Source organism: Thrips palmi, unplaced genomic scaffold, assembly GCF_012932325.1.
Source record: "Thrips palmi isolate BJ-2018 unplaced genomic scaffold, TpBJ-2018v1 HiC_scaffold_10, whole genome shotgun sequence".
Lineage (NCBI taxonomy): Eukaryota > Metazoa > Arthropoda > Insecta > Thysanoptera > Thripidae > Thrips > Thrips palmi.
In genome coordinates this window covers 9,920,070-9,936,630 of record NW_023144621.1, presented here as the reverse complement: position 1 = coordinate 9,936,630, position 16,561 = coordinate 9,920,070, and the positions used below count along the sequence as shown (strand labels likewise).

The 16,561-nt window shown below is 56.8% G+C and overlaps 4 protein-coding genes across 5 annotated transcripts; 3 read left to right on the top strand and 1 right to left on the bottom strand.

Moving 5' to 3' along the window:
• The first annotated feature begins 290 nt into the window (after nt 1–290).
• Nucleotides 291–1,532, top strand: LOC117654491 (alpha-crystallin B chain-like). The gene is made up of 2 exons (XM_034401157.1): nt 291–548; nt 637–1,532. Exon 2 carries the CDS (start codon nt 637–639, stop codon nt 1,312–1,314), a length of 678 nt encoding a protein of 225 aa, XP_034257048.1. The 5' UTR covers nt 291–548; the 3' UTR covers nt 1,315–1,532.
• On the bottom strand, nt 1,529–7,209 carry LOC117654488 (sialin-like). 2 transcript variants are annotated; one of them, XM_034401153.1, is made up of 12 exons: nt 7,014–7,209; nt 4,852–5,054; nt 4,681–4,736; nt 4,368–4,600; nt 4,035–4,274; nt 3,870–3,954; nt 3,470–3,690; nt 3,248–3,397; nt 3,029–3,161; nt 2,798–2,953; nt 2,572–2,657; nt 1,529–2,493 (listed from the first exon to the last, which is right to left on the bottom strand). In XM_034401153.1, the coding sequence occupies exons 2-12, from the start codon at nt 4,884–4,886 to the stop codon at nt 2,281–2,283; spliced, it is 1,608 nt and encodes a 535-aa protein (XP_034257044.1). In that variant the 5' UTR covers nt 4,887–5,054; nt 7,014–7,209; the 3' UTR covers nt 1,529–2,280. The 2 variants fall into 2 exon arrangements, with proteins under 2 accessions (XP_034257044.1, XP_034257045.1); XM_034401154.1 differs by lacking the exon at nt 7,014–7,209 and adding an exon at nt 5,205–5,322.
• Nucleotides 7,210–8,707: 1,498 nt separating this feature from the next.
• LOC117647980 (sialin) lies at nt 8,708–13,243 on the top strand. The gene is made up of 11 exons (XM_034390018.1): nt 8,708–8,868; nt 9,139–9,349; nt 9,438–9,513; nt 9,594–9,833; nt 10,116–10,200; nt 11,110–11,330; nt 11,696–11,842; nt 11,915–12,047; nt 12,148–12,303; nt 12,396–12,481; nt 12,634–13,243. Exons 1-11 carry the CDS (start codon nt 8,859–8,861, stop codon nt 12,865–12,867), a joined length of 1,599 nt encoding a protein of 532 aa, XP_034245909.1. The 5' UTR covers nt 8,708–8,858; the 3' UTR covers nt 12,868–13,243.
• A 269-nt stretch (nt 13,244–13,512) lies between these two features.
• On the top strand, nt 13,513–16,286 carry LOC117647988 (nucleoporin NUP42-like). The gene is made up of 5 exons (XM_034390031.1): nt 13,513–13,716; nt 13,968–14,091; nt 14,232–14,409; nt 14,532–14,618; nt 14,710–16,286. Exons 1-5 carry the CDS (start codon nt 13,632–13,634, stop codon nt 15,595–15,597), a joined length of 1,362 nt encoding a protein of 453 aa, XP_034245922.1. The 5' UTR covers nt 13,513–13,631; the 3' UTR covers nt 15,598–16,286.
• The last annotated feature ends 275 nt before the right edge of the window (nt 16,287–16,561 follow it).

Sequence of the window (16,561 nt, the reverse complement as noted above, 5' to 3'; positions counted from 1 at the left end):
CTGCGCGCAGGGACGCGCGTCCCTCCCTTGCCCCCCACCCCGCCACTCAGCCTCCCTCTCGAAAGATGCCGACCCTTCCCGCGCTCTCTTCGAGAAGATACTCCGTGCTGCGCGTGTCGCTACCCCTCGCTCGCCTTCCCCCACTCTCCCGCCAGCCACCCTCTCGAGCGGTGCCGAACCATCCCGAGTCTCCCAGGCGCGCCGCGACTCGGCTTCGCGGTGCTTCGCGAGCCTTCCCCCTCCACCGTCCCGGCCGGGGGGCGCGCTCTCATAAAAGCCGCCCGGGCGGCAGGCCCCGCCAGTTCCGTTGGAGCATTCTCAGAGCGCACATCGCGAAACCGCATCCAAGTGCCTGGCATTCCCTCCGCTGTCAGTTCAGTGTTCAGTGCTGTTCCTGCGAGTTGCTGAAGGCTACTGTTGAGTGACCTGTTCCCTGAAGTCCCTGTACTCCGCACATCGTTGCACGAGTCGTCCAAGTCTGTGAAGTTTGTGCAGCTGTGTATCCCGCTCGCCTCAGTTGTCCGTCTTACGAGTCTCGCAGTACAAAGGTAAGCATCGAGTGTCCATCACAAGGCCCACCGTGTTCATTATAATCCCTTCGTCGTCGTGGTGCTAACTGTCCGGTTTCTGCCCCAGATGTCTCTGCTTCCCTACATCCTTGGTGAGCTCCGCGACCTGTCCGGCAGCGACGTGTTCGCTTCGCCGGCGCCGCGTCGCCACCCGTTCCACCCGTACCGCCGCTGGGTCGACGTGGACCTCGACGACCTCGACGACGTGCTGCTCGGCCGCGACGACTCCCGGCGCGCGCTGCTCAGCCTGCTGAGCGACGACGCCCCGCGCTACCTCATGGCACGCCCTCGCAGGCGCCCTAACACCGCCGTGGAGAAGAAGGCCGTGAAGAAGACCGCCGACGACCGCCACGCCCTGGCCATCGACGTGGACGTGCAGCAGTTCCGTCCCGAGGAGTTGTCCGTGCAGGTGCTGAAGGACCAGGGCGTCGTCGTGATCGAGGGCCACCACGAGGAGCGCCATGAGCACCCGGACGAGCACGGCTTCGTGCGCCACCACTTCTCGCGCCGCTTCAAGCTCCCCGACGGCGTGGACCCGGACACCATCACCTCCAGGCTCTCGGCCGACGGCACACTGCAGGTGACGGCGCCGCGGAAGGAGGCCCTGCCCGCCCCGAAGGAGACCAACGTGCGGAACGTCCCCATCGCCCACGCCGAAAAGAAGGCCCTGGCCCAGGACGCCGGCAAGCAGACGGAGAAGCAGGCAGAAGACGAGCAGGACAGTGACATCCAGAAGGTGGATTAGACTTCCTCTGCCGATTATCCAAGACTGACTTTTTCAGTATTTATTATTTTTTATTTTTTTACCTGTGTGTTTCTGAACTTGTGTTTCTCCGTTACATGTGCATAGCACCTAAAAACTAGATCTCAGTGATTTTGTTTTGCATGTGTCAGTGTGTGTCTGTGTACGTTTGCCTGTGTATTTATGTATGACAGAGGAACTTGAATAAATGGTAAAATAATTACAAGTTGTTTTCAATCACTTTCCCTTCCGATATAATCTGCTCATGTTTGCTCTGATGTTGAATGGGTTGCCTACACTAGGCGCGACACACACTCTTACTCAAATTGGCAATTTTAACACGACTCGGAAACTAACTGCTGCAATATGTTTATTTCTTGTGCGAGCCAGCACACTTTTAATCTGACGTTAACTACTGGGCTATAAAATAACGAGGGTCACGAGGTTTTGGTCGACACCATAGAAATGTACTAGATTTAGAAATATATCAAGAGGTCTACCAATCAGTCTCTTAAACTACATGAACATTATTTTCACAATAGGAAAAGACGCTACAAAGGCCGCCTCAATGCCAGGACCCTGTATTAACTCCATTTATAGTTTCTTCAAAATGTCAGTTGGCGGAACATGTCAGTAAGTGGCGTCGTGTCGTTGCCCTGAACATTTTTAGTACACACGCTGTTTATGAAAAAAAAGCTTGACGGGAAGAAAATTGCTCACAAAACTGCCACTATGGCAGATAAGATTACCATTGTAAACTGGGTCAGACTGCACACCACCTACTGTCATCATACCGCTCTTTCAGCCCTCACACATCATGTATATTGTTTTACTATTCTCTCTAGGAATGATTAAAAACTACAATATAGTAATAAAAATAAATGCAAATTACATATCAAGAAGTTATGAAAATGCTAAATACATAATAGGTTTAAACTTGAAATAAATGAAACGCCAAAAAGATCCAAATCAGGCATCAGCGAAGTTGTCACTTCCCTCCCGACTGTTGGACGATCGTCTCTTGAGGGGCTCGCTCGGGGACTCCGTTTCGCTAGGGGCAATACTGTCAGGGTAGTTCCACTCCTGGATGTCAGCAGTCCCGAACACTTGGAACACGGTGTAGGTGACAATGGCCACTGCAGCCGACACGCCGAAAACCTTCCTCCACTGCTCCAATGATTGCTGCGGCAGGCACAGGCGACAAATAGGTTAAAATCAATTTCGCGTGTTCGGAAGGGTAAAATAGAGGATTATACTCACGCTTTCTTGGGTGATGAAACCCGCTACTAAGGGAGACAGGAAGCTTGCAGTCATGTGTATAGTTTGGGCAAATGCCAGGACGGGGCCTGGAACAAGAAACGCAGCGCGTGTACGATGGGATGCCTACACATCAGGCGGCAGACTTTCTCGGCCATCGGACAAGCTGTTCACCCACCAATAAAAATTTTGAAAATTAAGGATTAAATAAACTTGATTACCCCCCTACCTGCGAAGTTGGGGGCGATGTCGACGACGCTGGCCATGGCCCCGGCGTAGGAGGCGGTGACGAGGGTGACGGCCAGGAACCAGATGACGAGCACCAGCCCGATGTGGCAGCCCAGGTAGCCGATGGCGAGCACCAGGAAGCCAGGCACTACTTGGGCTGCGGCACCAACAGGTATAAATTGATACTCGATTTTTTTTTGTTTTTATTAACAGCATGGGTGGAGGTACTCACATATGGCGGTCATGAGCTTGCGCGTGTTGGTGAGGCTGAGGACGTTCCTCGTGACGAGTCTGTCGGCGATGTAGCAGAACACCACCGACGAGAGGTAGCTTAGTAAGAACGGGACGCCGCTCAGCAGGCCGTTCTGGAACAGGAGGAGGAGCCGTCAGGGGTGCTGCTGTAAACGGCAGTCAGGATGACGGGGACGGGGGCAGGCCCCGGGCAGCTCACCGCCTGAATGCTAAAGCCTAACACAGTCTTCATGTACATGGGGCCGGGGATGATGAACACGTAGTGGATCCAGATGCGGCCGAAGGTGGTGATGCCGATGGCCCAGGCCGGCGGTGACGTCATAATCTTCCTCCAGGGCACGCGCATACCCTGCCGAGAAAACACGAGAAAAACCGTGAAGCCAAGTCAAGCGGCCCGAGTTGTTCTCCCTGCGTACTGTACCTTGCCCTCGATGATGGTGTCGGCCACGTTGCTCTGGATGTAGCGCAGCTCGCTGGGCGTGATGCGCGGGTGCTGCCCCGGCGAGTCAAAGGCCAGCAGCCACCAGAAGACGCACCACAGCATGCCGAGGCTGCCCGTCACGTAGAACACGACGCGCCAGCCGAAGTGCGCGATGATGAAGCCGCACAGCGGGTACGTCAGCCCGATGCCGAAGCTGAAGCCTGTGCACAGTAGGCCAGAAGACCGGTTGGGGCGGTCAAAAATCGAGACGCGTTTTGAGCCCCAGAGTCGCTAAATGGGTCTCGAACCGAATGACCCACCGATGGATTGCTCTTCGAACGAGGAATCCATTGGTGGGGTCTCTGTTTCTAGATGGAGGCTCGACAGCCCCAAGGCTCACCTTGAAACGACGACATGAACCTGCTCCTCTCCGAGGCCGGGATCCACGGCCCCACCGCCGCGTACATGGCCGGCCACGTCAAGCCCTGCAACCGAGCAGCCCGTCAGCAAGGCGTTCCCTCTCCTCTCCGCGTGCTACCGCAGCTACCGCAGTGTCGGCGCCTACCGAGGCCACGCCCTGCACGGAGCGCAGCGCGATGAGCAGCGAGAAGTGCACCTCGGCGGCCACGGGGATGAGCAGGGAGCAGGAGGCCGTGGCGAGCTGCGACAGGCCGAACACCACCTTGGTGCCGAAGCGCTGCGTCAGCAGCCCGCCCATCACCTGGGACAGCACGTAGCACCAGTAGAACGACCCCAGGATGGCGGACTGCGTGCGCGCGTCCCAGTCGAACTCGCCCTCCTCGCCCTGAAACAGGAGCACAAGGTGAGCACGGCGATGTGGGCGACGCCGGGGTCTCGGCGGTGTTGGCGGTGTTGGCGGTGTTGGCGGCGTCCTCACCGGCGAGGGCGTGGCGGCGTCCGTCGTGTCCCGCTTGGCATAGCAGTACCGCGGCTCGGACGCGCCGCTGGCGGACGGGCCGACGGTGCCGTTGGCGTCCACGACGTCGAGGTCCTGCGGCGGCGTCCTCACCATGGCGACCATGGCGATGTTGATGTCCGTGCGCATCATGAAGGACACCAGGAAGCCGGTGAAGGACAGCATGTACAGCACGACCCGCGCCGGCACGCCATCTGCGTCGCCACGTTCACCACGTTAAAAAGTAATGAGACGAATCAAAGTTGAGAATCGATGCGCGGTCGTCGATACAAACCTTGGAGCCGCCGGAAGCACACCAGTGGCGTCTTGGTGGCGACGTCGTCCGGCAGCCTGCCGCAGAAACATCGACAATCATTGTCCGTTAGAAAGTGGCCCTTTATTGCGACACTGGCGGGTCTTCGATTCTCCGATCGACCACCGGCTCAATAGCGCCAGCTTCGCTTACCTCTGCCTGTCTTCGGAGATGGAAGCTCGGGCCATGCTGTTGCCGGGGCTGCCGGGGCTGCCGGGGCTCCGGGCCGGAGTGTCAGCAAGTGTTAGCCCGCACCGCGGCCGCCGCCTCGCCAAGCCCCAGTCCCGGGCCTGGGCTGCCTCCCAGACACGACCTCAGTCTCCCTCTCCGCCTCCGCCCCGGGGGTGGCGGATCATCTGGATAATTCAAGGACACAAGCAGCGTCGCGTCAGCGCATTGATCGCCAGTCGTTTATCACGAGACACTGAGACCATCTATCTTCTCCTACTTTCGAGAATCAAGAGCCCCATGTAGTATACAGCACACACGCACGCACACACACGCACCCAGTCAAAGGGCAGCCAGCGCGGCCTTTCGGGCGCCCCGCGATGAAAGCTTTAAAAGTCCAGCCGCCGGCCAAGCCCTTGGCGCGGGGCGGCGATCTGGAGGCGACTGCGGCCCGAATCGAATACACCCAATACGCCACGCTTGACCACCGCGCTGCCTGGCTGGGCGTCTGGAAGGGGTGGCTCCGTGGCGCCGCGCGGTGGCCGCACGGTGGCCGCTCGCCGCTCAGGGTGACCGTGACATGCGACGAACGGCAATGCGGGGCAAGCGCGACTGGCAGCGTGCCCGGCGATGCACCGCGCGCCCCTCGCACACACGCACACGCACATACACATACACATTAGCATGTCGGCCATTGTGCACACACGGTGTATCAGCAGGGCGGGGCTCGACGCGCAGCTTGACGTTCGCGATATGGCCGTGTGACGGCGCAGCACGGCGCAACTCGCGACAAGGGCGCGTCGTGCTCCAAACTCTCTGCGAGGGACGCGCAGCGAAGATAAATGGGGGAGTTCTATTTCCCCCCCCCCTCCTCTTCCCTCCCTCCTCTGCTTCTTGTCCTCTGTTTCTTGCTTTGCTTTTGTCGAGGCACCTTCGATGGCCCAGTCGATCCACGACGCCACATTAGCCGGTCGATGCGGTTGGCGGTGTTGTGGTGCACTCCATGCATTATTACCCTCGCCTTGGCCTTCCCTGGCCTGCCCCGGCCTGCCCCGGCCTGCCCTGGCCTGCTCGCCGAAGGCGGTCAAAGCGTCCCCAAAAGCGCCGGGGCGGCAATCTCACCTGTTCCCCTCCCCCGCTTCCCCTCTCTTCTTCGCGGTCCTTTGGCACTTCCGCCTCGCCGGCCGCTTTGTGCTGGTACACTGGTGGTACACTTTGTGCAACGCGAACGACGCGAACGCGAAACTCCGATCAGGCGCCCTCCATTTGCGTCATTCGAGGGGGAGGAGGAATGAGGAACTGCCGCCCGCTGGTGCACTTTACACTGCTCGGTCAGGACGTCAGGACGGTGCTCAGACTGGACTGCATGCCATGCCACCTTCCAAGTGAACGCGAGGCCCGGGCGGGTTCAACTCCCCGCCGGACGGAAGGGTCAGTAAATCGGTTTTCGACGCTTCTTTCTGTCAGCGCGTGGCTGCCACAAGCCGTTGTGCTGAAGTCTGAAGGGGCTTGGCGCGAGGCTGTACCAAGGACCACGGCTGTACCTACCGCGCTGTGTCAAGGCTATACCAAGGCTGTACCAAGGCTGCGGTCGCCACTCTCGTTACCTAACACGCCGCGGTAATCGTGGACTGAATTGCAAAGGGCAGACGGCATTGTCACTTTATTGGCGGCTTACAGCCGTTATCGCTCTGTCTCTCTCACTCCTGTACAGGATGCCCCATGAGTGCGAGAGAGACCGAGCGATGAAAGCGTCTGTCAGAATCTGCAGGACGGGCCTCGCCTAGTGGGCCTCGTGTGCCATGCCCACGCCTTGCTCTGTAACGACTCCCACCCGAGAGGACTCTCTGTCTCTCTTTCTCCCTGTGACTTTGGGGGCAGCAGGAGTACAAACGGTGGGGGTGGCAAGCCTGCTACGCTGCTCAAGGTCAAGAGTGAGGCTGCGTCCAGGCGCACTCGTTCACTCTCGCGTTCACTCCATGCTCTCGCCTCCACTCCCGCGGCTCGCTCAACTCTTGGATGGCGGCCCCGCGCCGGCCCGAAGATGTAGGGGTCGTCGGGGCCCCGCTGTCACAGCCCGGCTGTACGCATGTGTCCGCGTTCCAGCCGCCGCACCGCGCGGCGCGAAGCTGCGCCTACCCACTTACCCGGTGGAGGGAGTCAGGTCAGGTCCGCGGCGGCGGCGCCCGCACCCCGCTGGCGGTGGCATGGCGGCGTCGAGTCACCCCGCGGCACCGACGCCGGCGACCTGGACACCGACAGCGTCAACATGGCGACGGCATGGGAGGCGGCGGTGCCGACAGCCGGGGAGGACGACGGCGTCGTGTGGACGAGCTGACTCGCCCCGGTTTCGGTCCCCACTGAGGCCAAGGGCTCGGCAGGCCGGGCTTGGCAGCCCCACTGCCCCGCACTGCCCCGCACTGCCCCCGGCGCCGCTAGCGCCCTCTGTGCGCTGCGTGCGAAACGGACCCCGCCAGCCCCACGACCCACCCCACACGTGGACGGCGAGAGAGCGGCCGTCGCGGACGCGCCCCACAGCGCGGCGTGACGTCAGCAGCGGGTGGCGGAGTAGAGCGCACTCGCGGCGACGCGCCCCCCGCCGCCGTGAACCGCGGCACCCTGGCGAGGCGCCGACGGGGCGTGGGGGTGCCGGTTATGTCGACTGGACTGCGCCGTGCAGCACGGCCCTTGCCGAGGCCCTGGCGGCGCTGGAGGGCGCATGCGCAGACCGAGGCGGCGGGGCGGCGGGGGAGTCAAGGCTGAGGGGTGCGAAGCGCGAAGCAGGCAGTTAAGCCGCTCCTCCCCATGACGCCCCGGGCCGCCCGGGCCCAGCGCGGCCGGGGGATGAGGTGACGTCACCCGGCGGCCGGCCCCATGTTCCGTCTCGCCTCGCCTTCCGGGCGGGCGGCAGGGCACGGCAGGGTACGGCAGGGTACGGCGCCGCCGGAGTGGCATGCAAGCAAGCCAGCCAAGTATAGCGCTGTGCGTGTGGCCTTACAGTGCAGTGCAGCCCCGTTGCCAAAGCATTGCTAATGGCCGCAGAGGGCCTCATCACTGCTAACGTAGAGAACGCAGAGCTGGCGCGTTGCCCAGAGGAGTCCTGCTGCGCTGCAATGCCACCATGCGCTGTCCAGCTCCATGCACTCCCACTCTTCAGGACCCCACTCAGAATTTACCAGCCCCCCCCCCCTCCTACCCCAGGCCGCGTCCCACACACTGCCAGCGCGTTATTGAGGTGCTAGATCTTCCCTTCATGACGTCGTCCACGGCATTCCTGGACTCCGTTGCCCTCCTCCCTTAATAACCCCGCCTCCCTCCATTCGCCCCCGCCCGAAATTCCCTCTGCGGATTGCTGCACCGAGAAAAGAAACTCCGATTTCACAACGTGCCTCCTAAATTTTAGGTCCGTTCAACCAGAAGCCCCGGTTTGTCCAACTTGTCCGCGCTTCTGCCGTGCAGCAGACGTCACCCTGGAGTCTGCCGAGGTTGGGTCCCGCCGTGCCGAGTGGCGGGGGCGACAGAGCTGATAACAAGCCGACCGTCTCATGCGCGGCCCGTCGGCCGGGCGGACTGACGGACGGACAGGCGGGTGTTGGCGGACAATGCGGCCACCCTAAGACAGGACCGCAAGTCGGGGGTCGGGTCCTGGGCGCCTTCCCTCCGTCTCCGTCACGCACATGGACGCGTCGCGCAGGTCGGGGTGAGTGACAGCGACACCGATACACTTTCAGCGGCGGCACGCCGGCATGGCGATTTCTGATATCATCAACCGTAGATAAGCGCACCTTGCGACTTGCCGTGTCCGGCCGAACCTCGGGCCGAACCGAACCCCGGCCCCGGACGGCCCCACTCCCCGCTCCCCGCCGCCACCGCCAAGTGCCCGCCAAACCTTCTTCATTTCGGCCTCCGAGACAGATGCTGCCGACTCCCCCGGCCTGTGCGTTGCACCCGTAGGGACTGCAGGGACTCGCAGGGACAGCCAGGACGCCGCCATGGGGACAGGTAGGACGGGCCGCCGGGCCGAGCCTCGCCGCCGTGGCCGTGACCATGGCCGTGGCACGCGCCAGGAAGCCTCGCCACTACCGTGGAGTGTGTGACGTGCGTGAGCTCGTGTGAGATCACCGAATCCAAGTGACAGGTGGCCGGCATAGCTGCATGGCCGGCATGGCGCCGACGCGCGCGTCGTTCCGTCACCGAGACTGTTGCCGTCGTGGAGCACGTCGTGGAGCACGTCGTGGAACATACCCTGAGTGACATGAACACACTTTGCAGAGTGCCTGACGGCCCGCCGGGTCCTGTGGGTGCTGGTGTTCATGGGCTTCGCCGTCAACTACATGATCCGCATCAACATCAACATCGCCATCGTTGCCATGGTGGCATCCCCCAAGGACAAGACCGGCGGCGAGGTGCTGGTGGGCGAGTGCGCGATCCGGGAGGAGGCCCGACTGCGAGGCGGCCAGCTCGGCCAGCTCGGCACGGCGGGGTATTTCTCGCACTTCGCACTTTGGAGGAGCGGGGCGCTGCGGAGCGCCATCACGAGTCCGCGCTAAATTTTACGCTTCCGCCCTCAGTTTCTGGACCTCCAACGCCACCACCGCGCTGACTCAGTCCTGGAACGCTTCGACGCCGAGCCCAGCCGTCACACAGGTGAGCAGCCTTTCTCGTTAAAAACCGAAGTCAGAAGAAGGCTTCTGGGACGGTGCTTTGACGAAACTGCACGTTGGCAGGCCGGCCAGGACGGCTTCGACTGGGACGAGCGGCAGCAGGGGCTGGTGCTGGGGGCGTTCTTCTGGATGCACTGGCTCATGCAGGTGCCCGGCGGCGTCCTGGCGCGCCGCTACGGCACCAAGCTCGTCTTCGGCCTGGCCAACTTCATCCCCGTGCTGCTCACGCTGGCAGTGCCAGTGGTCGCCTACTGGGACTACCGCGCGCTGCTAGCCCTGCGATTCCTGCAGGGCCTCATCGCGGTGAGTGCACTCTAAAAGTTTCATGGCAAAGATTTTCCGTAATTACGGTGAAAATTCTCTACTCATGGTGGTGCAGCTGACTTTAATTTATGTCTGAAAATACCCTACCGTAGAGGTATTTTGTCGAATTTCTTCCGTATTATGGAGAAAATCTCCACCATAACATGTTAGTTCAGCTGAAAACTTTTTAGAGTGCGGCGAAAGCTTTCAACCTCGCAGCAAAAAGGAAAGGTCTACAAAAGTTACACTGTAAAATTACATTGTCTTAAAAATGTTTTTTAGGGTTTCGCGTGGCCGTCGATGCACAACATGACGGCGCAGTGGATCCCGCCAAACGAGAGGAGCAAATTCGTGACCGCGTATCTCGGTGAGACTTCCTTCCAAACTGTTTCTTCGCGCTCAGTGACAAGTTTCTGACAGTGCAGCCCAAAGCTACGCACGCGTCCAGTTGGACCGGGTTGCCGGCCCGCGTTGCGTTGCTAGCTGTCCCCCCTGCAGACTGATTCCGAGAGACGTCATGTCGTCACTGTGTACGGGACTCCACATGAGTCCGAGGGAGACAAGAGCAAAACGACTCTCGGAATCAGTGTGCCGGTGCGTCGCGTGGTGCGTCGCGTGCGCAGCGCGTGTGCACGTGGCCCTCGATTCCTGGGCGATTATCGCTCTCTGGATTAGCCGCTGTTTACAGCCCGGCCGACGCGACTCCCGAAGTCCCGTCGTCGCCCTAGTCCAGGGATTGGCGCTATGCGCTGCACGGCGCGGCGCCACGGTCGCACTTTCTTCGCCGCTTCGCCTCGTCATACCGGCAGCCCCGGCAGCCCCGGCAGCCCAGCCATTTTACGGCCTCTCCATCTATTTGAAAAGCCCGCGCCAAATGTCCACAGTCATGCAGGGGATCAGGCAGGCCAATCGCCAATCGCCAGGAGTGGCTGACGGCGTTGTCGTCGCACTGTCTCTCTCGCACTCACCGGGCGCGCCGCATGGGTGGGAGAGAGACAGCCTCGATATCAGTCTGCAGTGACAGACACATCGGCGGGAGGAATTATGATCTGCAACGGCGGGAAGCGAAAGAAGGATCTCTGGAGGCGTCTCGTGGGGCTCAGAGTCCCGAGAAGGAGTGGCGACTTATCTCAATTATCCGATATCAGTCAACTGCGTATCAGTTAACAATTGACTATCGCGATGTCGCGCACTTGAGCCGCGGAGTCAACCTTCGCAGAAGCACTTGAGGGGTAACTTTACGGCAATCAAAGGGTGTGCGATGCGATGCTTCCAGGGAGCTCCATCGGGGCGGCACTCACCTTCCCGCTGTGCGGCCAGCTCATCCACATGTGGGGCTGGGAGTCGGTGTTCTACGTGTGCGGCGCGCTGGGCGTCGTCTGGTACGTCTTCTGGGTGGTGCTCGTCTTCGACACGCCGGCGCAGCACCCGCGCATCTCGCCGCTCGAGCTCACCTACATCACCGACTCCCTCGGCAAGAGTGTCTCGCAGAAGAAGGCAAGTGCGGCGTCTCTGTCTCTCTCGCACGCATGGGGCGTCGCTGGGGCGTCGCGTGTGCCTGTGAGAGAGGCGGGCTGACGGGACCTCCCTCTCGAAATCCACGTTGTCCGCCGCCTGACCCTCAGGCAGTGGGCCTCGCCTCGGCTCGGCAGGCGGCAGGCGGCAGGCGGCGTGGCGGCGGCAGTAAAGGCGGCAGGGGCGGGGTAGGCCGTCACGCCGACACGCGTGCCCGGCGTTGCAACGCGTTGCCTACCCGAGCTTCGCAGGCGCTCGGCGCTCCACGCGCTCCACGCCACTCCATGCTCGGACGCCGCACCGCCGCACCGTTCGGCTGACGGCGCCTCTCTACTCGCTCGTTGCAGATGGCGACGCCCTGGAGGGCCATCCTCACGTCCCGGGCCGTGTGGATGAACATCGTGGCGCAGTGGGGCGGCGTCTTTGGCCTCTTCACCGCCATGACGCAGGCGCCCACCTACTTCCGCTACATCCACGGCTGGAACATCCGGATGGTGCGTGGCGCTCCGTGTGCAGCCTAACCTGACCTTCAAGTCTCTAACTCGAGTGCCTCTTTTGCCTTGCAGACGGGCGTGCTGTCCGGGCTGCCCCACCTCGTCCGCATGCTGTTCGCCTGGCTCTTCTCCGAGCTGGGTGACTTCCTGCTGCGCAGGGGCCTCATGTCACGGACCAACGTGCGCAAGCTGGCCACTTTCTTCTGTAAGCAGCTGCAAGCGGACGGCGCGCGGGTTCGAATCCCAGCCCGTCTCATGGCCGAGCCAAACGCTGTTTAGCATTGAAAAACGGGTTTTCTGTCCAGGTGACGTGGTGCAGGGCCTGCTCATCCTGTTCCTCACTTTCACGGGCTGCAACTCGGTGGCGGCCATCATCTGCCTGACGGCGGCCACGGCGGCGCACGGCTCCGTGTCCACGGGGCCCCTCGCCAGCATGGTGGACATCAGCCCCAACTTCGCGAGTACGCCATTTTTCATTTACCATTCGCAGCTTCTATGTACCCTCCGCTGTTTTGAGCCTCTGACTGTACACCGCAACGGTTTCCCCCCGCAGGCATCATCCTCGGAATCAGCGGGATGATATCCGTGCTGCCGGGCTTCATATCGCCCATCATAGTCGGACAGCTGACATTCCAAAACGTAAGCTGAACAAACAGGGGTTCTGCAGGAGACATGACATGCTGCTGCCTGGGGCGCCGAAGTGGCTCCCCCGTCAGGGGGTGGAAAGGGGGGGGGGGCTGACCTTCCCAGCTCATGCAGACAGTCCTGACGGCCGCCCACTCTCTGTGCAGCAAACGGTGGAGCAGTGGCAAAAGGTGTTCGGCATCACGGCGGCGCAGGTGATCGTGTGCGGCGTGGCCTACACGCTGTTCGCCCAGTCCGAGCTGCAGCCCTGGAACTCCCCGGAGGCCGACGACGACGCCAAGCGGCCCTCGGTGCCCGTCATCCTGGTGACGGGTTCGGAGCACGAGCTGCAGCCCCTCAACCAAAAGAAAGACAAAGACAAAGAGATTTCAAGACTGTGAGCGGAGCGGGACCTTCCTACTGGCGGTGCTGCCCGTTCCAACTTCCTACCCGGCGTGTTACGCCCCCACCACCACGCCCCCGTTATTGCAAAGGCGGGGTTCGCCCTGCAGCCTGTTTGGGCAGGTCGTTTTCGTCGCTCTACCTCTCTTACACCTATGCGGGACGCCCCATGAGGGCGAGAGAGACAGAGGGACGAAAGCGACTCTCGGAATCCTTCTGCAGGATCGACTTCCTGCCAGCCATCGCGGCAACAACTTCCACGACGAAACGCACACTGTATCGACGGTCCGGTCACGTCGTCACCATTCCAAAACAGTGGCTGTTAAGATCTGACTCACGCAAATTAAATAAAGTACGTTGATGACGTGTTGTGAATGTGTTATATTTTTAATCTGTTAATAAAAATCTGTAAAAAATAAAAAGTTGTTCAGTCAGTTTTACGACAACCTTTATATCTTCCCGCCCTTCCAACCCCACCGGGCTACACACCCAATCCTTGAATAATAGCTATAAAATAGTTGTCATTTGAGCAATTTAAATTTATTAAACCTTATTCGTATTCTTTTATAAAAAAAAAAAAAACTAGCGAAAGCACACGGAAGGGAGGTTTTCCTTTTTGTTTCGTAGTGTTGGTGTTTCTTAGTGTGCAGCCCGAGGAGGGGAGGGGGAGAAGGAGCGCGGTTCCAGACAAACACAAGCAAACGCCAAGTGTTGCGGTAAAGGATGGTTTAATGTTTCGGATGTGTTTTGGACTCTGTCAATCATGGTAGTGTGCAGATTCTTTCAGCAGGGAACCTGTAGATACGGCCAGAACTGCAGATTTGAGCATTCTTCACCTCAGTATGCAGGTATGTTGCCAAAAAATATAGGAACATAACCTAACATTTAAGGTTAAACATTTATTTATTCATGGTATTATATTTGAAACTCCTTGTCAAACCTTTAATCACTGCAGCACATTCGAAATTCATGTTTATTCTAGTGCATTTCACTATTCACTTTATGTGATGTACAGTTATTTGTTTGTTGTATAGTGTACTCAAATTTCATTGGTTACCATTAGTTTCATTTTTAATTCCCAGATTTGTGTTGTTTCTAGGTTCAACTGTGAGTCCTCTACTCCGGCAAAATGTTCAAACAACCTCTAGTGTGCCTCCACCTAGAAATACTCAGTCTAACAACCCATTCCGTGGTAACGTCAAGAAGGATGCGAATGATATCTTGTAAGTGAGGAAATTGTTAATCATACATTTGCTACTGTGACTGTTCTTATATTCAGAAAGTAATTAGCCTGTTAACAATTTAACAGCTATTGGAATTTTCATTCTGTTATGTAACTCATCGTGAAATTTTATTTCTACAGCAACTTAATGGTACAAGACATAAATGAAGCAGAGAAAGGTGGTGTTTGGCCTTTGTCTTGTTACAACTTTTGGCCCGCTATATCATCAGGAAATGTACCAGGTCTTGAAGATATCTCCCCAGATGAAATGAGACACATGCAACTTCAAGCCCAAGCAGGTGGCAACATAGAAGCATGTGTAAGTTGTTCGATTTTGCTACTGGAAGAAATAATATGTTAATAATTGTGTTAATTGTGTTGTTAATAGTTGTCATAGTTACTTTTGTTTCATACACGTTTTTCCCCTCTTTCCTTTCACAGTTCCAACAAATTCAGCAATTGTATCAACAAGCAAGGGCAAGATTTAATAGTTTAAAGGTCCGCTCTGCAGAGACACTGTCCATTATAGTAAGTAGATTTTTTGTTTTACACAAAATTGTAGCTGAGAGAAATGAGTTAATATTGTTATTTCTGATTTTCCTCCCTTTCTCTTTTTTAGGAAACTTTGACACAGGGTCCTCCATCAACATCTTCTCAATTTTCTTTTGCATCAGGGAGCAGTGTTGTACAGGATTCATGGCCTGCGTCTCCAGCATCTCAATCCTCTATATTCGGAGGTGCTTCATCCACAATTTCAAACGAAGCTCAAAAATCAATCTTTGGCGGTTCTTCAGGATTTGCGCCAAGCCAAGGATCAGTCTTCGGTTCAAATCAAGGCTCTTTGTTTGGCTCAGCAAATTCACAGCCGTCTGTGTTTGGTGGTGCATCACCTCAAAAGTCAGTGTTTGGTGGCTCAGCTCAGCAACCTACAAACACATCGCCGTTTGGCACAGTAACTCAACAAACCTCGATATTTGGCAATAGTGCTACAGTTCAACAAAGTTTACCATTTGGTAGTCCTTCAGGTCAGCAAGCCTCACCTTTTGTCAATACACCTGCATCACAACAGGCATCTCCATTTGGTGCACCTGCATCTGTTGGCCAGAGTGGGGGTAGTATTTTTGGTGGTACCTCTGCATCAACAGCAGCCCAACCGAGTTCATTTAGTTTCGCCCTTCCTAATGCACTTGAAGCTAGTTCTAATGCAACTCAAATAGCCTCCTCGTCGCCCTTTGGTGCTCCAGCCTTAACAGGAAACAGTTCCGGCAGTATATTTGGAGGATCTACAGTCTCAAATATGGCTCAACCAACTGGAAGTACATTTGGTGGTTTTGGTCCTCAATCCCAGAGTGCTGTTCGGGCCACTCCAGGAAGTAACGTTGTTTTGAACTCCACTATTTACACTTCAATCACTCAACTCACAGAGGATGAAAGGAGAGAATTTGAAGCAGAAACATTCACAGTGGGGAAAATCCCCTCTAAACCCCCTCCTAGAGAACTGTGTTAGAAAGATGTCCATACTTTTTCTCCTTCACAATTTCTCAGTGCAGACAATATTTCAGTTGTAGTAAGAGCAACAATGGCTGTGGTATTATTTTGTCTCGTGTGATTACAGCCACTTACTAACCAAAATATGTTTCTTGGTTTTGATCCTGATTTTGGCAGAAGGCCTTCATGACTTACTTTTAATCATCTTTTGTGTTTGTTTTATTTGATGTTTGCAATGCATTTTATGTTTCTTTTTCTTTTTAATGTGTAGTTCTGAGTGTTATCATCTTTATTTTAAATCCAACTCAGATCTAGATAGAAAAATAAGGATACCTGTTGTTAGTTGTAAAATTATTTTATCCCTTAAGAGTAAAACCCTGGGGGAAAAAAATGTGATATTGGGATTCTGGCTGTCAGCACAGCTTTTAGTTGATAAAATACACAGATAAATGTGCATCTGAGAAATCCTATGGGTTTAAGTCAGAATGTATCCGTGATTGCTAGAACTCTACTTTAGTTAGCTTCGCATGACTCTGCATTGAAATTTTAATTTGAGCTGCATTGGTGTTTGCTAATGATCAAGAAAGTATGCACTGAAAATACTGGATTCATAACAAAGACATTGACATTTGCAGGCAAAACCCAAAATGAACAATGTGTCTTTTAATGTTAAACATTAATAAAATAAAGGAAAGCTCATAAATACCATTTGACTTCACTCTTTATGTATGCACCCAGAAGTGACAGATGTAACTCAAGCTTGGGTGTTCTAAGTTTCTTACAAGCGCGCTGTCACGTGTCGAATGGGCGGTCTACCTTCACGGCGCCACTAGCGAACAAGTAGGGCCAGAGTCTGCTACACAATAACGTTTAAATGTAGGCAACCCACACGGCTGAGAGCCCCTTGACCCCCCCTGCAATTGGAACTCGTCAACGCCCCTGGTTTGATAAATTTCTAAGGCTTAAAAATTGACCTTCCCACC